The 25,507-nt window shown below is 43.0% G+C and overlaps 1 protein-coding gene and 1 pseudogene across 1 annotated transcript; both read right to left on the bottom strand.

The window, feature by feature from the left end:
* LOC111140646 overlaps positions 1-3,264 on the bottom strand; it is a 5,179-nt pseudogene extending 1,915 nt beyond the window's left edge.
* Positions 3,265-4,416: 1,152 nt separating this feature from the next.
* On the bottom strand, positions 4,417-25,265 carry LOC111145559 (death associated protein like 1). Its single transcript, XM_022500494.1, has 4 exons — positions 25,155-25,265; positions 15,711-15,798; positions 13,088-13,148; positions 4,417-4,692 (listed from the first exon to the last, which is right to left on the bottom strand). The coding sequence occupies exons 1-4, from the start codon at positions 25,210-25,212 to the stop codon at positions 4,576-4,578; spliced, it is 324 nt and encodes a 107-aa protein (XP_022356202.1). The 5' UTR covers positions 25,213-25,265; the 3' UTR covers positions 4,417-4,575.
* Between the last annotated feature and the right edge of the window lie 242 nt (positions 25,266-25,507).

Genomic DNA, 25,507 nt, shown 5'->3' with positions numbered 1-25,507 from the left:
AGAGAGAGAGGAGGAAGCAGGCTCCCCGCCAAGCAGAGAGCCCGATGCGGGCCTTGATCCCAGGACCCTGGGACCATGACCTGAGCCGAAGGCAGAGGCTTTAACCCACTGAGCCACCCAGGCACCCCACATTGTGTCTTTTAAACAAAAACCTGAAAATCTGAACTTGAATGGCTCTTCCCCTATTGAGGGATTTGATTAGTCCTAAACCAATCTGTTCACACAGATTTCTCTCTCCAAATGCAGCTCTATTTTTAAAGTCAGAATTACATCCAGATCCTCTCTGTTTGGAGACTCCTAAGCGTTAGTTCCAGCCTGTGTTCTCATGGGGTCACAGAGACAGCTGTAGTTTGCGATTAAGAGATTCCCAGAGAAATTCCTCCACTTAAACTACAAAACCTTGGAATCTCTTAACTTCCCTGAGGCTCATGTTTGTCATCTGCAAAATGGGATAATGACAGCTACCATCTTGTGATTCTTGTGAAGAGTTCATGAAATACTGTATGCAAAAGCAGGTTCAAAATTCTACGTGGATTCTATATTTTTAGCTGAAGCTCTGTTCACCCTAATTTCATGTGTTTTTTTTTTAGTCCTTCAACATTTCCTTTGGAAGTTCTCCACTTTTTCCTTTGGCTCATTTTTCTTGGCTCAAGTTCTCAGTCACTTCAGTCTTTCTAATGAATTAATTAGTCAATCAATTACTCAGCCATTCCTTCATATTTGGATGAAAACGTTGACATCCTGACAGTTGATGTGAGACTTGGTGGGAGCAGGGCGATTATTTGGGGATAAGGTGACCCCCACAGGATGTGTTTTCCAGGAATCAGGGCAACATGAGAAGTACTAATTGTTGACATGGAACTGAACAGAAATCAGGAGGAAGGGAAGAGTAGGAGAGTGAGGAACGGGGGGTGGGAGGGGAGAAGCCATCAGCAAGATGGTGGGAGGAATAGAAGATTGCCAGGGGTACAATGAGCAATGAACAAAATCGTGGGCTGGAGGGAGTGGGAAGTAATAGAAGGTCATACACATAAAATCTGGGAAATCTAATATTCTACTGCAGGTTTTCTGGTTCCTGTGATATAAACTCTGCTAAATCTTTGGTAAGCTAATCACCCTCTGCAGTAGGCTTTTGGGAAAATTATGGAAAAGGGCTGAATCCCAAGATGAGATCAGGATGGCGGGACTCAGGGACAGCAAATTCACTGGAAGTCAGAGGTGACCATAATAACCCCCTGGCGATTCACAGACATTGTGGCAGGGCTTTGAGCATCCATGTGGGGGAGGATGGGGGCTTGAACTCATCTGATCTGTTTGAAGGGGATGGTCACTCCAGTGACATCCAGACACTCACTTGAAAACACAATAGGCACCCAAAGCCAGCCATATCCTCCTCAGACTTGGATTCCATCTAACGCAAGCCTGTCACCCCATTATTCCTTTGAGTAACTTCAGAAGTAGCTATTTTTCTGTGTTTTCTATATTCTTTTCCTTATCGAGGACTAATTTTCCCTGGTGGTTTCTGCCTGTGCCTCTTGTTTACTCGTTTGCTCCCACCAACTTTGTTTACCCGTTTCTTATCTTCAACCTGAAAACGATCTGCATTTTCCACCTCCCTTTCTGAAGTTCCATCCCTCACCGCCTTCTCCAACTTTACAGCAGTTGTTTGTGTGGGCACTACTGGCCCAGCTGCGTGTGCATATGTGCACACGCGTGTGTACTTGTTTCTGGCTCTTGTGGCTCTGCGCATAACAATGCCAGTCTTGCTTTTACTGTGAAAGATTCTTGGATTGTTTACATAAAACTCCCTTTTGCGTCACAATATTTGTAAAATTTAGTTTACAGAGAGAGAGGGTGTGTACACATGAGTGTTAATCTCTTGGAGGTAACATACTGAAGTATTTCTACATGAAATTATGCTTGGGATTTGCTCTAAAAGAATCCAGAAGGAGAGGGATAGAGGGAGAAGTTGAGGGCTGGATGCTCTAGATTCAACAAGACTGGCCACATTGTTGAAGCTCTGTGACGAGTACATGAGGGTTCAGTATAATATTCACTCAACTTTTGCATGTTTGACAATCTCCATAATAAAATCCTTAACTAAAGACTGTTTATTAAAGATCTGTATGTGGGTTAGTGATCTCCATAGCCAACACATTTTTTTTTTTTACTGTACGTGACCACCTCCCCAGCATGCCCCACCGTCAAGCCATTTCTAAGCTCTCTTCCATATGGATTTGCTGGCATGCCTATTTTCCTTTGGTCTAGAATTTCGTGGAAGGCAGGGGCAACTTCTTATTCACCTTTGTGTCCCAGTGCCTAACACAGAGTGGCTTGAACTGAATTGGAAAGAGCTGAAGAAAAGTGTCTGCCCGACAATCCCCAGCCTCGCACTTTCTGACACAGGCCTCCGTCACTGTCATGGCTTTTGCTGGGCCTGTGAACGTATCCCAGGGGCTTCTAACTGAGTGGAGCCACAGCACATCCATGCAGGGCTTGAGAGGGAGGGAGAGGGAATAGCCCCTTTGGCTTTCTACATAGGCAGCCATATCACCACAAAGTGCTTTTATTGGCCTGGCCCTTTTCCTCTTATACATTCTCTCTCTCTCTCTTTTTTTAAAGGTCTTATTTATTTATCTGACAGAAAGAGACACAACAAGAGAGGGAACACAAGCAGGGGGAAGTGGGAGAGGGTGAAGTGGGAGGGGGTGAAGCCCCCACCAAGCAGGGAGCCCGATGTGGGGCTTGATCCCAAGACCCTGGGATCATGACCTAAGCCGAAGGCAGACGCTTAATGACTGAGCCACCCAGGTGCCCCTCCTCTTATACATTCTCTGAGATAATTTCAATTCCTTTCAGATCTGAAGTTCTCATCAAATTTCTTACTTTCTGTGATGTGGTGGTTTGAGTGACTGTAACTGTGGACCAAAATCCATGCTGGGCTCCAGACTGCACAGCGGTTTCCCTTTGAGCGGTCTCTCTTCCCTTGCAATACACCTTCCAACTTAGAGGGAGAGAATGGCATCCTTCTCTTCTTCTTCTTTTCTGTGGGTGGTTGGCCCTCCTGCCACCCCGGGGAGAGGCAAATCTATCAGTGCCACCATCCCAGCTTCCCATTTCCCTTATCATCCTCTCCCATTTACTCCCCACTTCCATCTGGCCCCAATCTTCAGCTTTTCCCTTAATTCCTATTCTAGATTCATGTTATACCATCTCTAATCGTTCTCCTGCTGCTATAGCTCTGGCGGCTTCTAGAACCGTCATCCTGGTACTACCATGCTCTCACTACTCTTAAAATGGCTTATTACAAATCTCAGTGTCCCTTTTGTCTTCTTCCTAGTGTGCCACTGGGAAGGTTAAACTGGGGGTGGGAGGGTCTGGTGTCATTATGGCCATCTGACAAGAATCAGAAAGGCTAAGTAGTTTGTTTAAGGTTGAAGAACTAGTGAAGATCAGGGGCGCCTGGGTGGCTCAGTTGGTTAAAGCCTCTGCCTTTGGCTCAGGTCATGATCCCAGGGTCCTGGGATTGAGCCCCACATCAGGCTCCTTGCTCAGCGGGGAGCCTGCTTTTCCCTCCCCCTCTGCCTGCCACTCCCCCTGCTTGTGCACTCTCTATCTGACAAATAAACGAATAAAATCTTTATTTAAAAAAAAAAACAAAAAACAGGGTGCCTGGGTGGCCCCGTGGGTTAAGCCTCTGCCTTCAGTTCGGGTCATGATCTCAGGGTCCTGGGATGGAGCCCCACGTCGGGGTCTCTGCCTCAGCAGGGAGCCAGCTTCCCCTCCTCTCTCTGCCTGCTGCTCTGCCTACTTGTGATCTCTCTCCCTCTGTCAAATAAATAAATAAAATCTTTTAAAAAAAATAAAACCAACATCTATACCCTAATCACAATGCCCTACAGCATCATGACCCCCCACCCCCAGGTTCAAGAGCATGAACTTTGTGGGAAGCCCTGAACAAATCTTCTGCTGAAACTGTAATTCTACCTTTCATCCTTGATAGCTTTACAGAAGACAATATGTTTGTAACAAACCTAAGGCTTTCATTTTCCCTCACTAAACCTTCAAAACGAACTTCCATATTTATGTGGGGAGCCGGAAACGACATTTCACCGTAAGTGAAAGCTGGAGCATCTTAGGACAAACATACTGAGAAGAATCCCGCCTCACGTTTGCATAGAGTATTGGCCTCTGCACAGCTCAGAGTGTTCCCGTCTCCCCTCTGTCCTTGCGAGCGAACTCACTGTGGGTGGAAGAGCTCAGGGTCAGCATCAAGGAGAAAAGGGCCTAACCTGGGAGGGGGCGTGGAATACCGAAGTGTTCTGGATTCTCCAGTTTTCCACAGGATTACCTATGTAAGCATCTGTAGGGTCCTGACCTGGACCAAAATGAGGCCCAAGAAGGCACTGGATTTATAAATTTGGATGCTTTATTATCTAAAGTCAAAAGAGAAGATATAAAAGCTGTTTTATTTACCAAGCAAGTGCACTAGGCCTATGGAACATTTTGGTCCTTTTCGCTAAGCTGTCAGATGTTTGCGGCAGTTGGCCAGACGCCTGTGTTTTACGTTCCAGCTTAACATTTTCGAGGCTGCTGAATAATGTAGATCCTTTTCAGTGGAGTGACCTTCTCCAGGGCAGGTCTGGGTTTTTGATGTGCCATATGAATTACTGCTGGAAATTTATGGCTGAGCTAAAGGTGAGAAGGAAAGAAAAAATAAGTGCATTGGATCTCTTTGGTCATGAAGTGTTATAGTAGCAGAGGGCCACATGGTTGGTCAGGGCAACTTCACAGTTCTGGTTACTTCTTTCATACATCTTTTTCCCATACCACCTCCTGTTCTGGGCTCACACATGGATGCATTCATCCGGTTTCTCTCATTAGCTTGTTCTTGATTTTGAAAACTATCAACTATATTATACACAAGATGATGTACAGGATACACATATGCATTTATATGTATGTTTTGAAGTGACACTTTTAAAGGTAGGAATGCTTAATTATATCTCATCAGTCCTCCAAGATTAACAAGTATTTTGGTGCATATATAGATCAGTATATATAGATCAATATATATATATATAGGATATATATATTCTAAGGAGGCTGTAGGGAACACCAGAGAAGATCCCACTGGGGAGGAACCCTTCCATTGTCAAAAGATCAAAAATAAGGAACCTCTGAAAGAAGCCGTGGAGAGTTAGGGCCAGTTAGTATGTTGAAGCTTGAAATGGCTGTTTCTGTAGGTAAAAAATGGTCCAATATTGGCAATTTCCTATGGTTCAGTCTCCACAGCCTCATAGAAAGAAAGCTGAGGAGTGATTAGTAGCTCCAGGTAACAAAAGTTCTTATTAGTCATCCCACGGAAGATATCTGTGAGGAAAAGGGCTCCAGTGAACAAGTGAAAATGGCTCAAGTGAACACAAACTGAGACTTTTGACAGTAAGAGGAATTTCATATGGAACCGAGCGACATTATGGAATTCACACTAAGGACAGCTTCAGATGGAAAAGGTGCCCAGTGCTGTAAACAATTCACATATAGTTCTCCTAGGAAAAGAATTTGGACATAGAGACCTTTTGGGTCCATTCCAGTTCTTGGTTTCTAAGCCGATCAATACAACAGAAAGATACCTAAGGACACCCACCTTAGCCAGCAAGGAAGGGATGCCTCAGCTCATGAGGAAATTAACATCGCTGCAGAACTTACATGCCCTTGCCCTCACACTCAAGCCAAATAAAGGGGGAGATAAACTACATATGACCCCAAGCATCACATTGTTTATGGTTTGGCCTCTTCTAAGCCAGGGAAAACGTACGTGTCTTATATCTCTTCTCAAATGTCCCTGAGCTCTAGGCACACAGTGTTCCCTTTCATGTGCTACTTGACTCCAGAAAGTCCTTTCTTCTTGGTCTTAAACAATTAAACACCCTGGAGGAGTATACACTGATGTGTTAACTTATCTCTGAGTTATTATGAGCTTATCTCTGTGCTTATCTCTGAGGAATTATGAGCAATTCCCCATCTTCTTCTTTACTTTGCTTGTGAGTATTTTTCTACAATTTTTCTTTCACCATGAGCAGGCAGAAGTAATATCATAATGAAACCCAAGGATGGTCTCTGCGGGCGTTCTAGCAGGAAGGAAGAAACATAATCGAGGTATTAGTCATAAATGTTGCTTTATAATCTAAAAAAGAGCGAGTGACTTTTTTTTTTTTTTTTTGCCAGATTAATACCATTGGGCCACAAGATATTTTAGAGTGTGGTAAGGGCAGTGTGTTTTGTTTTTGTTTTAACATTAGAACCAAAAGGAAACTTAAGAGGCCACTGACTTCAGTAATTTTCTTCCAGACTGGGTGTCTTCAGTGTCGACTAGAACAGATAGATTGTTTCAGGTTGGCTCTAAACCACATACAAGAGATTACAGGTGGGAGGAACGCCTGCCAGGTTACATGAAGTCAAGCACAAGATGAAGGGGGTGGGAAAGGAAACAAGTAATTCTGACATAGAAGAAATGTGGGCAAGTAGCCAAGGTGAGACAGGGCAAGATGACAAGTCGATGCTGAGGAGACAAAGCCACAGAGTCGCTGTGACAGTGACCACGGCGGGGGAGGGGAGGCATCAACTCATGACCTGACCGTCTCTAGGCTTATCTCCACACTTTAGAGGCTGTAATTTTTTTTTTTATCTCTTAAAAATTTGTGGTAAAATCCGCAGGACAAAATTGACCATTTCACCCACTTTCAAGCGTACAGTTTGGCAGCATTAAATGCATTGACACTGGTGTGCAACCATCTCTGCTGTTCATCTCCAGAACTTTTACATCACATCAAACTGAAGCTCTGTATCCTTTAAACAACTCCTCGCTCCCTCCTCCCACCTTCCAGCCTCTGGCAACCACATTCTACCTTCTGTCTTATGACTGCTGACTACTCCGGGTATCCCGTGTAAGTGGACTCATGCGGGATTTGTCCTTTTGTGTCTGGCTTCTTTCGTTTCAAGGCTTACCCCATTGTGATATGTGTCAGAATTCCCTTCCTTTTTAAGGCCGAACAGTATCCCACTGACTGTGTGTATACCGCATTTTGTTTATCCATTCATACGGATGTGTGATGATGAGATGACGATGGACATTTTGGTTGCTTCTACCTTTTGACTATTGTGAATAATGTTGCTATAAACACTGGTGTATAAACATCTGTTCAAATCCCTGCTTTCCATTCTTTTGGGTATATACCCAGAAGTGGAATTGCTGGATGACAGATTTCTATGTTTAATTTTTTGAGGAACTGCCATATTGTGGCTTTTTTTTTTATAGTGGCTATAAGATTTTCCATTCCCACCAGTAATGCATAAGGGTTAGGGGCTACATTTTTACTAAGGCATTTAACAGAGGTCCTCAAAGTTCTGCTCAACTGCTTTTCAGGAGGGCAATGCTGCAGATCAGAATTAATGGGAGGCTGTCCCTGGGGCCTGTTGGCCATCTGTGAACTGATCTGGGAAAGTTTAAGGGGGGAAAAAATCAACAGGATTGAGAAAGAAATGGAAATAATTCTGGCAAAGATAACAGCCTTAGGGAAACTGCCCATGATTATTAAATTACAAATGTACAGGTCTTAAGGAGCCTGGAGCAAGGCTGTCCAGCAACTCTTGAATAATCAACAAGAGAATCAAGTTCTCTTTCTCATATGCTCCATTCCCTCAATGGAGAACACCTGAATGTAGAAGGACTTGCGGATTGCAGGTGGAGAGTCTACAAAGAGTCTTCTATCAGAATTGAAACTGTTAGTAAAATGGTTAACCTTGAAATAGACTAAATCTTTTGTGTAGATTTTGTATCAATGGCAATAGGACGATTGTATTTTCTAGCGGGAACCAGAAATAAGTAGGAATAGCTTTCCAGAGTACCACCTCCAGCCAGGCTTCAGTCTGGCATCTGAACCTTGGGGAAGCTTTGGATTTTTCATCATTAGTCTTTATAGAATGACAGTGTTTGTAAAAAAGAAAGGTGTTTCTTGTCTGATTCATTAGGATAGAGAATCTCGGGTAACCCCGTAAGGGAAAGAATTCAAGGCCAGTGTGTGTACAAGGATTTCGGTCTTGCTGAGACTCCATCACATAAGGGACAACATACTGAACTTGAAAAGCAGATCAATAGAAACTCCCACATGCAGAATCTACCTTCATCTTGGGTAGCTGTGACCTCAGAATCTATAGTTTGCGTTTCCGAGAAAAAAGCAAAAGAAGCATAATAAAAGTCTTTATGATTGGAGCTGTGAAAGAAATTCTAGATGCAAGAAAATGAGTGGCAGCTTTTGTTTTAGAGCCCTAAGTTAGGTAGTATTCACAGACTGGCAGTTCTTCTATTCATCTTTCCAGGGTGTTAACTTCCAGCCTGAATGTTAGCACTTAGATTTCCACACCCTGTTAAGCAAAATGCTTAAAACAAAACATTCATCTCGAGTCAATGAAATTCAAGGCTACTCCCACATTGATGTTCATCTACAGAACAAGAGACACCTTTTTAGATTTGCAGATGCCTTTGATAGTTTCCGCTCCCTCAGGATCCCATTTCACACACATCTCACTAACTCTGGCAGTGGTGACACATTTGGCAACTTGAAAAGTGGCCCCAACTTTAACTAGGCTTCAACAGTCCACCCCACGCCATACCATAACCTGACCCTGTTACTAATGCTTCAACTGGATACTTTCATGTTCAGAGTAGCTTCACAATGATTGCCAAATTTTATTTCCATAACCGTCTACAGAATTATATTTGGCAGTATCATTGCCTTCCACTCCCTGCCTTAAAAAAAAAAAAAAAAAAAAAAAAAAAAAAGATTAAATGAACGACCATAAGTCTCAGAGGAACTACGTGTCTTCTAAAAAGTCAAACAGCCGTGAAGGAGTTGGTGGAACTTGGTCTGAGACCGGTTCTTCCAGATTTTCAGCTGAGAGAATTTGGGGGTTACCTAAGGCCTTTTCTGCAGGAATACCAGGTTATATGGCCTGTCACCCGGCAACCTGAGTTTTCTCATTAAGTAGGGCTGGAAGAGGCAGGAAGGGCTATCTGGAGAGGGAAGGAGGCAAGGAGAAAGGTAGTGGGAGACAGAGTTCTGTGTGCAGAGGAGAGTTGGGGGAAGTAGTGGGAAGGGAAAATTTCGGGCTGCTTCCCACCTAGATTCATACAATTACAGGCTTTGGGGGATTGTTTTTCAATCACCTACATCTCAACCCCTAGGTCAGTTTTAAAGCACGGTATCCAGGGATGAGTGACATGTGGATAGAAATGTCTTGCCATGTGTAAGTGGTTGATGAAATCCTATGAATAAGACTGTCCTCTTACTCCCTTAGACTCTTTTTTTTTTCTTAGAGAGAGAGAGAGAGAGACAGAATGCACATGTGCGTGAAGGACAGGGCAGAGGGAGAGGGAGACAGACACTCCCAAGTGGGGTCCATGCTCAGCGTGGAGGTGATGTGAGTCTCGATCTTACAACCCTGAGATCATGACCTGAGCTGAAATCAAGAGTCAGACACTTAACCCACTGAGCCACCCAGGTGCCCCACTGCCTTAGACTCTTAAATTCTTGCATTGGTATGAGAATTAACATGGGTTCTTGGGACCAGACATAACTCTAGCTGAGGGCATGAATGTTTCTAAATGCAGAGGATATGACCTTCATTTCTGCTAGTTTATTTCTTCTGGCCAATTAAATATTGTTAGGTCTTCATGACAAATATACTGTGGGGGAATGGTAATGCTGGTGAAAATCCATCAGTAGATATCTATACTTACATTTCTCTATCTTTTATGTATCTTATTTTTTTGGTATGAGGCAGTATATAGTTTATGCATTTTTCATTTTAAAATTAACGTATAATTTTTTTTTTTATTTGACAGAGATCACAGGTAGGCAGAGAGGCAGGCAGAGAGAGAGAGGTGGAGGCAGGCTCCCTGCGGAGCAGAAAGCCCGACACGGGGCTCGATCCCAGGACCCCGGGATCACGACCTGAGCTGAAGGCAGAAGCCCAACCCACTGAGCCACCCAGGCGCCCCAAAATTAACGTATAATTTATTTACAGTAAAATATACCCCTTTAGTGTACAGTTCTATGAGTTTTCACAAGTATATACAGTCTGTGACCAAAATTAAGAGGCAGAACCCTCAACCCTCAAATTTCCTCCTCTTTTTGGTCAAACCCTCTTCTCACCCCTAGCTCCTGACAACCACAGATCTCAACAGATCTATTTTTAAAACGTCTTTCCATCCCAAGTTGACCTTTACTATAAAATCTTAAGAGGCTCCTAGGTGGCGCAGTGGGTTAAGCCTTGGATTCTTGATTTCGGGGTCAAGAGACAGAGCCCTAGCGTAGTGCGGAATCTGCTTAAGATTCTCTTTCCTTCTGTACTTCCCTCCTTGCCTCTCACCCTTTGTGTTCTCTCCCTCTCTCTTATAAAAAAAATCTTATTATGCTTCAGGTTGAACTATGGACTCAGGAGGGATTTTTTAGTGGTAAGAAAACACATGGATCCCACCAATTACCATACTCAAGATAGTCATATATGGTGATCTTGGGACTTGATTTTGTTGCTGGCCTTTTATCCTTTGCCTAGAATTCCAAGTGAGGTCCTGTAGCATGCTTGCCCGGGAATAGAAGCTAACATTTATGAGGGCGAACTGCACTTGGCTCTGCTAAGTATTTCGTGTATATTACATAAGGTTGTTTTATTCTCACAACATTTTTGTGAACTGGATCCTATTAACCACATTCCCATTTACAGATGAGGAACCAGAGGCATAGGAAAGGGAGGAAATCTGAGTGACAGAGCCATCAGGAGACACATCTGATGTCTGATGTCAGCACTGCTCTAACTAGTAAACTCTGTACTCTTAGCCACAACCCTACAGCAGTAAACATTGAACTAAGAGTTAAAATTGTGTTTTTCTTTTTTTAAATAGGTACAGTTGCTGTTAAAAATATTTGTAACAACACACCATCTCAATGTTTTCCTGTGGTTTACAAATACAACTTGTTGTTATTATTGTTGATTTTTCTTTTAATCTGTGAAATAAGGAAGTGATATTTTTAACTGAAAGGGAAAGAACTCCTCTATGTCAAGACATAAGCATAGAAGTCTATCAAAAACAATATAGACTCTGGCACCGTAACTCATGTATAGCATAGGGGTGCCTGGGTGGCTCAGCTGTTAAGCGTCTGCCTTTGGCTCAGATCATGATCCCAGTGTCCCGGGATCAAGCCCTGCCTCGGGCTCCCTGTTCGGAAGAGGCCTGCTTTTCCCTCTCCCTCTCTCTCTGCTTGTTTTCCCTCTCTCACTGTCAAATAAATAAATAAAATCTTTTTTAAAAAATGTATAGCATAATCAACTTCTACTGACCACTCCCTTTAAACATTTTATTTTGGGTTAACATATATTCTAGAGGACTGTGTCCAATCCCTCCAGTTCCATTTACGAGTGCACCCAGTCCGTGGCCCCCGAGGAAGAGGCGTATGGTGGGCAGGTGGAGGACGTGGGATGCAGAAGCCTGCAGCCTGTGTTGCTTTGGCACATTCATCCCAGCCCCTCTTCTAAAGCCAGGGAGGCAGAGGGCTGTTTATGACATCACCTCAAATCTATTTGTGGGAGAACCAAGCCCCTCACATTAGAAGGCTTTGTAGCTGTAGCCTATAATCAAGATCTCGCCTTGGACTGGGACACCTGGCCGGCTCAGCCAGTAAAGCACGCCACTCTTAATTTCGAGGTTGTGAGTTTCAGCTGATGTTGGGCATGGAGATGACTTTAAAAAAAAATCTGCTTAGTACCATCTGCCTTGATACATCCCGTGGACCTCAGACACATCTATTTATTTTGCTGTCACAGAACCAGTACTACTAACCAGAGTGCAAACAGGTTACAATGTGCCAGGCACTGTTTTAGAAGCATCACACGTACAAACTCATTCATTCCACACAACAACCCTGTGAAGGATATACGCTTCCTTATCATCATTTTTTTTTTTTTTTGTAGACTCCATGCCCAGCATGGAGCCCAACACGGGGCTTGGACTTGTGACCCTGAGATCAAGACTCTGAGATCAGCACTTGAGCGGAGATCAAGAGTCAGACACTCAACCAACTGAGCCACCCAGGCGCCCTTCCTTATCTCCATGTTACAAATAATTTATCTAAGGCACAGTATGAGTAATTTGCTCAAGGTCATACCAATAAAGTAGAGAAGCCGCTACCAAACGGAGTCCCCTAGAGGTCTAGCTGCTCAGTTTCTGCTCCCATCTTTTCCAGAGCCCTGATTTTGGCAGTGACAGTCTTCCATCTATAAATTATGCACAGTTCTGTCCCTTCCATTAACAGGAGAGCAGCAGAGTGGTTATTCCTTGCTTTCAATGCAAATTATCTGCCCCAGCGGGGTAGAATAAGGACCTTCACTTAGTTTACCTACAAAATTCAAAAACAAACTAGTAAATCCAAAACCAAACCACTGTTAATCTGGTAAGAGTTTTCCGAGTTTCTGGAGCTACTTAGAAGAAATACAAGATAGAGAATAAATTTAGCAATGGCCAGCCACCTGCACGAACAGATTTTCCTGGATAAACCTAGCCAGTGCTGAGCATTCCTCCAGCCTTAACCTGTGCAACTGTCCGCCACCCACTTTCACCTCAAATCAAATATTGCCTTGTGGGTAAGAAGTGGTGGGTAGCAAGGTCCCGCACTGCTCAAGTCCCAATCCACAGGCTGCCTTTTTATAAAAACATGCCGATGATTCTGAGAAATATTCGGGATGTCACAGTACAACTCTGCCACTTCAGTGTCATGATTCTTGCCTTGTTTTCTGTCTTATTTTTGAGATGATTTATTAAATAGACACTAGGAACTTGGGAGAAACAGGTCTTCTCACCAAAACCTCTTTGTGTTCCTTGGACTGAGAGTGGAGTCCTCCACAAGAACGGCAAATGTCTGAGTTGGATAAAAGCTCAGCGCTCAGCTTTGTTCACTCATTCGACCTGACTGTTGGATAAATCCTGACCGGGAGCGTCCCATGAGGGGCCTCACTCACACCCCCGCCTCACCTTCTCCAGCGTGTCATTCAGAGCATCCATGGCCTGGAGTTTGGCAACACTTGCAATGGCACTGTAAAGATGAAACAAAATTTCACATAGGACCCAAAAACTTTCCTACTAAGGACGTTAAATGATTGCTACAGCGACTGTCTACTTGGCCTTTAAGCTATTATTGTGCTTGGCAGTATCCAGAAGAAAAAAAAATTCTGCTTTTGTGTGTCCGTGTGCTGTAAAAATCTTTGTAGGCCAAGTTATTATTATTGGTGTATTTTTATTTCATCTTTCCATGGGCGTATATAGCTTGGTGACTCTTCACAACTAGCCAAACCAGCCGCCCCCAGGAATAACCACTCCCCTGACTTAGAGCCCCGCAGATTAGTTTCGACTGTTTCTGTACTTCATAAAAGGAATCACACAGCATGGGCTCTTTTGCGTCTGGCTTCTTTTTCTCGGGCCAATTTATTTTGTAGGAGAGCGTCAATCAGGGCTGAGCCTGCTTGTACAGCTTCTTGATGGAAACTTTGCATTTGGCATTTTTTTTCCCCCTGGATGGTTGGCATTGGTGAGGGGAAGTTATTAGGACATGGACATAGATGGATGATACTTAGAAATTTATTTTCTCTGATACATTTTGCAAAAGCCATCCTCCAAGAAGATGTAAGGAAGGATGTTTGTCCATGAAAATGAGGACCTCCTATTTCCTGCACGCACTCCCGAAGCACAGGCATGTCAACAGCTGAGGAGACTGAGGGTGGAGGGAATGAAGCTCCAGGTTCAGGGCCTCGCCCTGCACCGGCTCCTTCCCCCTCACGGTCAGGCCAGTGCCCAGCCCTTTCATATCCATGATGTTTCATTACTTCTCTTTAAAGTGGCCCCCAAATCCTACACACATCGGACCCCCATACCTATAATTGATGCTAGTGAATAGGGCAATAGAGAGGTGGAGCTATTTCCTGCTGTTTATGTTCTGCTGTGGACCCATTCTCATTTTTTAAAAAGATTTTATTGATTTATTTGGGAGAGAGAGAGAGAGAGAGAGAGAGAGAGAGAAAGCGAGCATGAGAGGGGGAGGAGGGTAGAGGGAGAAGCAGACTCCCTGCTGAGCAGGGAGCCTCATGCGGGACTCCATCCTGGGACTCCAGGATCATGACCTGAGCTGAAGGCAGACGGTTAACCAACTGAGCCACCTGGGTGTCACCCCTCCCCCATTCTCATTTTTGAATGACTATAAGACAACAACTGAATTTTTTAAGAGGGTTCCAATCTCCACTTTATTACTCTCTGGTCAGCTCTTCCCACAACATTTGGCTGATGCCAGAATTCATAGTTGAGTCCCCATTTCCTGAGGTGCAGAGGAACGAATGCCTCATCTACTGGCTGCCAACTGGATGTCATTTCCAAGCCATGACTTTTGAGTTCCCCAGCCCCTGGCCCAGGCATGCTAACCAGGGTCACCATAAACAGGGCTTATGCTTGATCAGGTTTTAGTAACAGAATCAAACCAGCCTGCAGTTCAACAACAGTCTGGTGTCGTTTCAAGGGCTTTCTCTGTTCTAAGAATTGTCCTAGAGCTGGGTGAGCCGCTGAGGATTTACAGCCTTGGCTTTCATTGAGTGGCAATTATTTTCTGATATCAGAAGAAACAAAAAACTTAACTGGTAATGGGGCCAATGCGCATTTCATTTTAAAAGTGGAACAAATCCTCAGAAAATTCTCTTCCCGGAAACTGGGAAGAAAACTTTAAAAATGATTTCAAAATAATTTTATATGAAAGAGCCAGAGAAATTCCACAGTCTATTTCCCACTGCATTCCCTTCTGAGACTACTGTTACACTTCCCTACGCATCCCTGAACGTCCTCTAACTGACTCCGTTTGAATCACTCTTCAACTCATCTGTAGAAACCATGTTGAAATTGTCTCTGAAGTGTCCCCATCACCTCCTTGGAGTTTTGCACGTTTCTTTCTTTTTCAACACAGTCATTTTCCTTAACCACAGTCCCGTGCTTGGGCCACTTGCGCACCTCCGCAGCCCACAGCTCTCAGCTGAGCTGTGCCTTTTGTCAAGGTCACAGCAAAAAGAGCAGGGAGAGACCAACTTCAGTTATCTCTATGCCTTCTGGCTATGCCGAATATCGTGACCATTATTTTCTAAATAATTAAGTGATGGATTTAAAACAACCGCCACCCACCCCACCCCCCAAAAAACCATTTATTTTTAATTCAGAAGATTTGCTACAGCAGAAAGCATATTATGAAAACAGGGCCAGCCTTGGGACGTTATTTTATAAAGGCTAATTTGAAAATAGGATCAAGGAACATGAGTCAGGTTTGGATGCACTCAGGATTGGGCTTTGTAAGTACAAGGGAGCTGGGAGGGCTGCAGAGAGGAGGAGGATGTGGGTAATGAGTGGGCCCAGAGAGAGTTTTCTAGAAGGTAGCAACCTTTCACCTGAATGTGCCTTTCATCTTTAGCCCCTGTCCCCACTCCTCAGCTGGCTGGCTCTAACCCTGTTCAGTAAAGGCCTGGGGAGCCTTGGTTTATCGTAAAATTCAGGGAGGCCTCTGACTTCTGGAAGCAGTCGCTCAAAACTCCTTGAGGTGATGAAGGAGAAGAAATTGAGTAATCCCTACCTTGTTTTCTCTAATCCTGTTTTTTTGGTATGTCTCTCCAGGATGCCAATTTCTTGTTTTTTGGAAATTCGCATTCCTCCAGCCTTTACTATAAACAAACAAGCATCAAACAAACAAACAAAAAAACCAAAACAGATTTGTTTACAAGCATCAACACAGGAGTTGTGATTAGAATAAAAACAGTAGGCTTGCTTTTCTTATTCAAGGTATGAATTTAGATTTGAAAAGAATTTTAGAACTTACTTTTTTTGAAGAGCTAAACTTTTATTTAAAACAACACAATAAAACGTTACCTTGAACTGAATAGAAGAAAAAATATTGTGTTAGGCAGACAAGGTGGGGAAGCGGAGAAGGGCTGAGGTCTGCTTGTTTATGTTCAGAGAGCAGGAACTGAGGTTAAGAAAAGTAGCAGAGGTCTACACCTTTGGTTTGGGGAGAAGAATAGCAACATACTCCCTTAGGCATTTCACTGAAAAACATTTTTTTCTTGTTATCAAACCAACTATGCTTTTTATGATAGTCACAGACAATTACAACGTGACCCTCTTGTTTTCCCATAAGATTAAAGTTTGTGCAAGCCTTGCACTTTTTTTTTCTTTCCAACTAAAGCATTCAAAAGCACAGATTCTGAGAGATGAGCCAAAAGTCAGGGCATGTGATGGTAACAGCCATTTAATTCAGGAGAGATGCCTCTGATCCCACCGGAACCCCACCTTCCATCCCAGACCCCAAATCTCCGGACATTGGCCAAGCTCAGATGTTCTAATGAGTAATTAAACTACATTAAAAATCCTGCCATTCAGGAGATCAATTAGTGTTAATTAGGCTACAGATGACCTAACAGCAATTCAAGTGTTTAACAATGTCAGATGAAATCAACTTTTGAAAAGGAAACCCATTTCAGATTGCAAGTCAAAGCAAATACTTCTCTCTGTTCCCAGGAAATTTGCACATCTAAAATCTGACAAGCTCAAATAAGAAAAAGCTAAATGGACATTGATTTGTTTGAACCTGTTAATTCTTTTTATGGAAATGTCAAATTGGCAAATTCCAAAGCTCGGTCCAATAAAATGAAAAGTAAGGAAAACCTATTCTATCTCTCAATGCACTTAGAAATTTGACTTTATCACTGTTCTTTAAAAATTATTACATATATTGCTGATTTTGTGAAATATGCATAAGGCCCATAATTCAAGAAGTGTGAAAGAGTCTGTAGTCTCTCTCCCACCATTATTTCCAGGCCCTAGTTCATCTCCTAGATACTACTAATGTTAGACATGTCCTATGTGTTCATCCCCAGATACTACACATATTACTCTTGTTTAAATGGCAGCATAAGATACACCTTGTTCTACATCTTGTTTATTTATATTTTTCATTCAATCATACATTCTGGAGTAAATTCCCTATCTATATATAGAGAAATGTGTCGTTCTTTTTAACATTTGCTTTACATTTTCATTATGTGAACATCCTGTATTGACTTAACCAATTCCCAAATGTTAAACGTTTCAGATGTTTCTAATTCATTGATGTCACAAACAATGCTGCAACAAATATCCTTTTATACGCATAATTTTGCACAAGTGCAAGTATACCTGTGGGATAAATTCCTACAAGTGATCTTGTTAGTTCTGAAGGGTATGGTATGTGCATTTAAAATTTTGTTACAACTTGCCAAATCGCCTTTCCCAGAGGCTGTACCAGTTACAGCCTCAGGAATGAAGATGACAGTGATTTTTTTCCTCCTACTTTAACAACAATGGGAGCTGGGAAATATTTGGTTTTGTCGACCAGGAAGTTAAAAAAGAAAGATAACGTGTTTTAATTTGCATTTCTTCTATTTTACTAAAGGTTGAGCTTATTTCTGTGTTTTAGAAGCCATTTCTATTTTCTCTTTATGAGCTATTCAATTTTTTTGTCCATTTTTTTAATGGTCTTGCTTTAAATTTAAAGATTTTTTTTTTTAAAGGGAAAATTCATGTGTTTATATTTCTGGTGACTCTCTATTCAAGAACATGGTGTGCATGTCCATTGCTCACATCTTCTTTGGGGTCCCTCAGTAACTGGTTTGAATAAATCTTACACATTTATTGTCAAGTTTATTCCTTAAGCATTTTACCTTGGTTGCTGCTATTGTAAATGGGGTCAATTCTTCAATTATAACTCTGACAGATTGTTGTTCTTATATCACTGACTTTATACCCAGACCTTATTGAGTTCTTACTGTTTATAATTTTTGTTGTTGTTGTTGATTCCCTTGGGTTTTTCAGGTAAAAAACATTATATAACCTGTAAAGAATTATAGTACTACTTCCTGTAGAATAATGTTAAATAGTCAATGATGGTTGACATCTTCATTATAATAAGTTTTAAGGGATTGCTTTTAATTTTTTCATTACATATGATGTGTACTTAGGTGGATACACACACATATACACAAAAACATATATGTATATGTAATATATATATATATATATTTTCAAATTAGGGAAATGTTCTTCTATTACTATTTTGTTGGGCTTGAAAATTACAAATGCCTTTTTAGCATTCATGGATATGATCCATGATTTTTATCCTTCATGTGGTTACTTATATTAACAGATATTAATCTATAAAGATAGATTAATGGTTGTCTTACTATCAAACCATTCTTGCATTCATGGAATAAACTCCACTTGGTCATTTTGAATCAACAAGTTGTTTTTTTCATTGACTATAAAAGCTTCTCATGAGAATTTTGCAGTATTAGAGTTAGTCTAGGAAAAGAATGCTATTTTTACACATGGTCTGCTTTAAATTCATGCATACCCAGAAAGAGACACATATTATATGAGAAAAAGGCATGCAGAGTAATCAGCAACAGAAATCAAATGATGAGAAAACATCTTCTGAACAGCCACAGAATGTAGATGTGAAATAAACCACGGGATGGCCTTCCCAGGAAGACGGAGGAGGGAGCGCCTCTGTGTGAAGGGGCTGGTGTTCACAGCCCCTGACTCTTGTGCTGAGAGGAGCCAAACAGGAGGTCTAGAGGTTGGGCCTTCAGTACCCCTCCCAACTGTGTTTTTCTTTCTCCCTGTGACAAGTGCTTTTGAAATATGGAGTGCTGTAATTATTTTCTTATTAATATTCCTTGTGTTTTCCCTGATGCTGTTGTTTCTATGTATTTATTCTACCTAGACTGATTATTATCAAACTATAGAAGCAAACTTGTTAATAGTTAAAATAAGCTATAGTTAAAAATGAGATGCCCCTTGGAATGTTGAGTTCTGTGCTACTGATTTGCAAAAACCTTGACAACCTAGACAAGTCAAGAGGAGATGGGCCAGTGTGAGGAAGGGAGCCACATCACAGGAGGAACTAGAGAGTATGGAAACGTCACTTCTGAAGAAGATAGACTCAAGAGAATGTAGGTGGCATCTCCAAAGATCTGAGGGGCTATCATGTGGAGGAGGAATGGTTTTCTGGTGAGGAATTTTTTTTTTTTTTCTTTTAAGTAGATTCCAGGTGTGGGGCCTGGAACAGAGGGTTCAAACTCACCACCCTGAGATCAAGACCCTGAGGTTAAGACCTGAACTGCGATCAAGAGTCAAATGCAGGGGCGCCTGGGTGGCTCAGTGGGTTAAAGCCTCTGCCTTCGGCCCAGGTCATGATCCCAGGGTCCTGGGATCAAGCCCCACATCGGGCTGTCTGCTCCGCGGGGAGCCTGCTTCCTCTTCTCTCTCTCTCTGCCTACTTGTGATCTCTGTCAAATAAATAAATAAAATCTTAAAAAAAAAAAAAAAAGAGTCAAATGCAGGGGCGCCTGGGTAGCTTAGTGGCTTAAAGCCTCTGCCTTTGGCTCAGGTCATGATCCCCAGGGTCCTGGGATCGAGCCCCACATCGGGCTCTCTGTTCAGCAGTGAGCCTACTTCCCCACATCTCTCTCTCTCTGCCTGCCTCTCTGCCTACTTGTGATCTCTGTCTGTCAAATAAATAAATAAATAAAATCTTAAAAAAAAAAAAGGAGTCAAATCCTTAACCAACTGAGCCACCCAGGCACCCATGCTGGTGAGGAAATTTCATGTAGGGTCAGATAGTTCTACCCCTACTGAGCTCTGGGACCTTGAGCAAGACACTTAAATCCCCCTAAGACTCAGTTTCTGCATCCTTCAACAAGAATAATTGCTCAGGTTACTCTAGACAATAGAGGTGACATGAGCACCTGGTTTATGGTAATTGCTATTACTTGTATTTACTTGATGTTGTTCCAGAGGAGAGACTGAAGACCAAAGGATAAATGTTCCAGAAAGGTAGAGCCTGGCTACTAGCCTGGCTAGTTTGTATTATTCAAAGGGAAGTTGGTGCCTAGTACAACAGTAAGTCCCTTGGATCTCAGTGTGTTCAAGAAGTGCCCCTGCCATGAACATCTTAGGAGGACCTGGGGGAATTTGATGGAAGCTGAAGTAGGTGATCTTTATCATTAAGTCTTTGCCTCCAAAATAAAATCACTTTCCTCCCTTTGGAAAGAATATAAGGCACTTAACAGAGAAGTAAATGCCAGAAGAAATTGAAGAATGTATTCTTAAGAATAATAAGACAGAGAGATTTGAAGGGAAATTAAAAATCCTCCCAGAAGATTCCTACTTTCATCCAGGAGTCTTTGAATCCTCTCTGATGGGGCTCTATGCTCTAATTCAGTGATTTAGGAGACATAGGTAAACCACACACACCTTGGATTTCCAGAGCACAGTTCTTGTGTCAAACTTGTTCTGGTAGGTAATTTGCTTGGTCAGCCACATACAGCAGAAAGACACAGAAAATAATATCCCCATACTCTACATGGACATACTAAGATATAGATTAAGGCTCCTCGCACTACTTGGGGTGACTGAACCAGATGGAACCGGTTTGTGGGAGGGTCATCATCAAAGCTCTGCTGGGAACACTAGTCACACTGGTCTCCCAGAATTGAGATAAACCACTGTAAATAAATATTTACAATCCGACACAATCAGATACTGCCCATGTTCGATAGACCAGGTAGGACCAACTCATGAGAACTCTTCGAAGTTTCACTGTATCTAACTTAGTTTACTTAAAGCTGTAGTGATTTACACAATTCCATGTTTGGGACTATAATGCCTTTTGAACTTCTATAGAAGGACCAATCGGAATTGGGCAAGGTAAAATATGAACTGATTTTAACATTTTAATAGTTGAGTACAAATACATAAGATAAGACTTTATGCAAAATGAACTAGAGATTAAAAAAATGTAAAAGAGAGAGATGCCCTTCTGGATAATTTCATTAGAAAATCTAAATTTATGTGGGGAAAATGAACCTTTGCTGAGCAAGCATTATACTCTTCTGGCTGCTTTTGTAGTTTATAACCTTGCAAAAATAGGCACTTGAGTTTAGGATGCTATATGATAATCTTCCAGTTAAGATCTTCCAGACAACATTTCTGGTAGAGGATAGTCAAGATAAAGAAAGACACATCTGCCCGCAGAAGAAGCTTTTCTCTTTCACGAATCAGTGGAAAATGGACGGGAAAAGGCTGAATAACACAAAGGTTTGTGCACACGCTGCCTTGTGACCGAGCTGTTATATTTGAAGATTTTAACTAAAAGTTGAGATGTGCATAAAACATTCACTTTGCATTTAGAGTCAGTTTGTCAGCCCATTTTAAGATGTCAATCAAGACCCAAAAGGAAAGTCAGGAAAAGTTGGTGAAGTAAAGAGAGAGGGCTCTAGAGCAGGGGAGCATGGGGCCCCCTTTATTTTCAGATCTCAGCCCCACTGCCCGCACTAGCTGTATGGCTTCGGGCTAGTCCCTCAACCTTGCTGACATTTAGTTTGCTCCTCTGTGAAACAAGGACAGTGCATCACCGGTCTGCAGGGCTGCGGCCGTGTCTAGGAAAGCAGCTGGTCTTGCAGTCATCCAAACCCCTGTCCCTGTGATGTCTGGGGGACTGGGTCTCACAACCTCTCCTTGAGCCTCACAGATCAACCCCCATACATTGACTTGAGCAGACGGGAGTTGAGAAAAGGAAGCCTGTGGTGTTTATTCTATTTTAAATGATCCGGGCCCTTTTGTAGCTATGGCTCCCCCCTCATTTTCTGTATAAGATTCACACTTGCGCATGTCTCCAAACTTCCCTCTCTCATTAGTGAGCCAGAAAACTGATTCTCTCTGGGGGTTTCAAAGTGACCCCCCACCCAGTTACAACGTGCAAGAAATACAGAAAACCTCGGAACTCTTGCTCTTTCTAGTTCCTTGTGTACTTCGCTTCCTTCTATCACCTTCCGCTCACAGATTTTTGGCCATTCATGTGATGGGTTTCGTCTAAAACTGAGAGCAAGGCAAAACAAAAAAGCAGAAAATCCAAAGCTAAGCTGAATAGCACCTAGACCACCTCAAGCTCAATGTAGTCTTGTTTCTCAGCACAAACTGATAACCAGGGCTAACCAAACTGAGATGTATATTAATATACAAAAAAGAAACGTGACTAAGCACTCCACACGGAGGTGGGAAAGAGTGACAGCTGGTTGATTTCTGAGAGGTTTCATTTTCAACTATGAGGAGGCAAGCACATTTATCTTGTCCATTTCCTTCAGTTCCCTTCTGTTCTGACTGCCGTGAACATCAGAACCCCTTGCGAGCGACCAGGAAGGATCATTCCTTCTGTCAGAGGTGTGTTTCACTAGGGCCTGCATTTTTTTTTTTTTAAAGATTTTATTTATTTATTGGACAGAGAGAGAGAGCACAAGTGGGCAGAGAGGCAGGCAGAGAGAGAGGAGGAAGCAGGCTCCCCGCTGAGCAGAGAGCCTGATGCGGGGCTCGATCCCAGCACCCTGGGATCATGACCTGAGCCGAAGACAGAGGCCCAACCCACTGAGCCTCCCAGGCGCCCCTAGGGCCTGCATTTTAAGGCGACTAACATTCACGTGTCAGCTGCTTTACATGGGTTTTCTCCTTTAATTATCATAACAATCTAATAGTATCGAGGCTGTTTATTAGCCGCTGCTTTAAAGATGAGGATTCTGGGGCGCCTGGGTGGCTCAATGGGTTAAAGCCTCTGCCTTTGGCTCAGGTCATGATCTCAGGGTCCTGGGATCGAGCCCCGCATTTGGGCTCTCTGCTCAGCGGGAGCCTGCCTGCCCGTCTCTTTCTGCCTGCCTCTCTGCCTACTTGTGATCTCTGTCAAATAAATAAATAAAACCTTAAAAAAAAAAAAAAAGAGATGAGGATTCTGCAGCCAGGGGTATGGAATGAAGGCAGAGGGTAAGCCGAGACTCTGCCCGATTCCAAAGGTGGTGTCAGTACCTTCCCGCCATATCGCCCCTGCTGCCCACTTTCAGGGATCTCTATTTTGCTTATAAAAATCAGGTGAAGATTTAGTGGCATTTTGGCAATGAATTATTGTTCCATCAATAACATTTTGCACCACAGCAAACTGGTTCAGACTTAAAATATGTAGCAAGACAAGCTGAAGAATGAGGTTTCTTTGTTTGCTTGCTCTCCGTGGGGAGGCAAAAGTCTGCCTTCATCTCCATCCTAATTACCCCAAACCTCTTATCTGTAGTGTCACAGTTCATAATAATTAATTGTCATGCCAGGGGCATTGTGACATGCTTGATGGAGTCATGGTGTGCTATGTACACAGAGTAATTAGCAATCATTAGCGGTGGGACAGAAAGTTCCTGGTGGTTTCATTCAAACTTTCATTTGGTTAAGTTTATCTCGTGTTCTTTGTGCATAAATGTAATTTAGTGAATCAGGTTTTAGCTTCTCCATTTCATGAAGGATTGGGGTGGAAGAGGTGGGAAGAGAATGTATTCTTTTTTTTTCCCTCTCTGTAATGAATGTTTCTTCTAATAATTTGCATGTACAGTTCCTGACCATTAGTTAGCATCAACTTTATTTTATTTTGTTTTGTTTATTTATTTTAAGAGAGGTGGGGAGGGGCAGAGGGAGAGAGCAGCCCAAGCAGGCTCCACACCCAGTTCCGAGCCTGATATGGGGCTTGATCTCACAACCCTGAGATCATGACCTGAGCCGAAATCAAGAGTGTGACGCTCAACTGACTGAGCCACCCAGGCGCCCCAGCATCATTAACTTTAAATACAGATAATGTTAACTATTGCCAAATCCAATTGCAAGTATAAAAGGTCAGGAGTCTGCCACAGGAAACCGGGGCACAGTGCCTAGAACTTAAAGCTCAGAATTAGTAGTAAAATTCAGACTCTTTTCAGGTGAGCGGTCTGCCACAAAGCTATCGAACCTCTGTGTCCGTTTTCAAAGCTTTCTGAAGGTGATTCCTGCCAGCATCCCCTGCAGCAAAGATAACTGAAAAAACCTTGGCTTAAGGTGCCAAAGCATTATGCCAACAAATAAATTTTGTCAATGGAGAAAGGCAAGAACAACGTGGTCAAGATTTTAAGATGTTTCTTAAGGAAAAAGAGAAGGAAGACAGTTGAAAGAACATAAAACTGGCTAAAAATAGGGACACCTGGGTGGCTCAGTTGGTTAAGCAGCTGCCTTTGGCTCGGGTCATGATCCCGGCGTCCTGGGATCGAGTCCCACATCGGGCTCCTTGCTTGGCGGGGAGCCTGCTTCTCCCTCTGCCTCTGCCTGCCATTCTGTCTGCCTGTGCTCGCTCTCTCTCCCTCTCTCTCTGACAAATAAATAAAATTAAAAAAAAAAAAAAAAAACTGGCTAAAAATAGACCTGCTCACCTCAGCCAAGCTATATGAACAATAAGTACAATAAAGTTAACTTCCATATTACAGAGAGTCTACGTTAAGAAAAAGAAAAATAAAGAGTGAGAGAAAACTATGGCTCCTTTGCCAAATACTTTGATGGCTACCTTCCCCAGTCAGCCCCCTCCAGTGCTTGGGTCTGTATTAAAAAGTGCTCCTCAGCTCGATGACAAAGCAAACTACATTCTGGATAACACTGCCAAACCCCAAAGCCTGAGAAGAGAGAGAAAAATAAAGTTGCTGTCCTCTGTGTGGAAGCTGGTTTCCCTGGGTCCGAAGTCAAAGGATGCACAGTCATCTTGGGGTGACTGAGACTTAGAGCTGGCTCCTCTTGGGAAGAAGGTTACCATGGCAGTAAATTGCCTTCCTGTGGATGCCTCGCTGCTTACCTGCAGCCCAGGAGGGAAGGTCCAACCTTAGCTCTTCCCTTTCACAAGCTCTGAATCCCTTATCCCTTCATTTCTAATGAGGTTTTAATTCAACTGGGGCTTGACCAATCCTCAGGTGGTGTATACATAAGCCCGGAGAGTTCTAAGATGTAGGAGGCAACGAGGTCGTGCGACGTTAATATGACAAGGGAATGCTGAGAACCTCGGCTCTGTTGGGGAGCCCCTGTTGCAGGTGCTGATGGAAAGAGGGGCAGCAGGGAGACCGGTGCGCTCTGCAGGACGGCAGAGGGCAGGTGGGTAGCCTACCTGCAGGAGGATGCCCCCCTTTCAGCGGGGAGAGCAGGACTTGCACTTCATTTGCCATAGCTTGTGCCAGTGCCAAGGCCAGGACGGTGCTCCGGAGGCTGGAGGCTGTGTGCCAGCTGCTGCTGCCCCAGTGCAGCCTGGCTTTATATGGGCAGGGGGCGGGGCCCCTTAAGGGCATTGCTGAGCAGCAACAGGGCTTGTCACCGAGCTTTGTGGGAATCCACATCTCCTTGGCAAGTTTTCTCTTCAAAGAAAACTTTCTTCTTGGTCCCTTTATCTCAGAAAGCAAGGTAGACAGCTGAGGGAAACTCCCATTTTCTTTTGCCAGAGGAAGGGGAGAGGATGAAGTTCAG

This window comes from Enhydra lutris, unplaced genomic scaffold (genome assembly GCF_002288905.1).
Source record: "Enhydra lutris kenyoni isolate GAN:26980312 unplaced genomic scaffold, ASM228890v2 scaffoldscaffold1, whole genome shotgun sequence".
NCBI lineage: Eukaryota > Metazoa > Chordata > Mammalia > Carnivora > Mustelidae > Enhydra > Enhydra lutris.
The sequence above is the reverse complement of the archived record's forward strand: the minus strand, read 5'-3'. Positions and strand labels throughout refer to the sequence as shown.

Bases quoted from the DNA above. Each gene is read 5' to 3' on its own strand.
- LOC111145559 (XM_022500494.1), bottom strand. From the start codon at position 25,212: ATGGCAAATGAAGTGCAAGTCCTGCTCTCCCCGCTGAAAGGGGGGCAT. The intron at 13,149-15,710 runs GTAGGGATTACT...TCATCTTTACAG, and splicing joins ACAGGATTAGAGAAAACAAG to TGCCATTGCAAGTGTTGCCA. The intron at 4,693-13,087 runs GTGAGGCGGGGG...TCTCACCTTTAG, and splicing joins TGAATGACACGCTGGAGAAG to CTCAGCCATAAATTTCCAGC.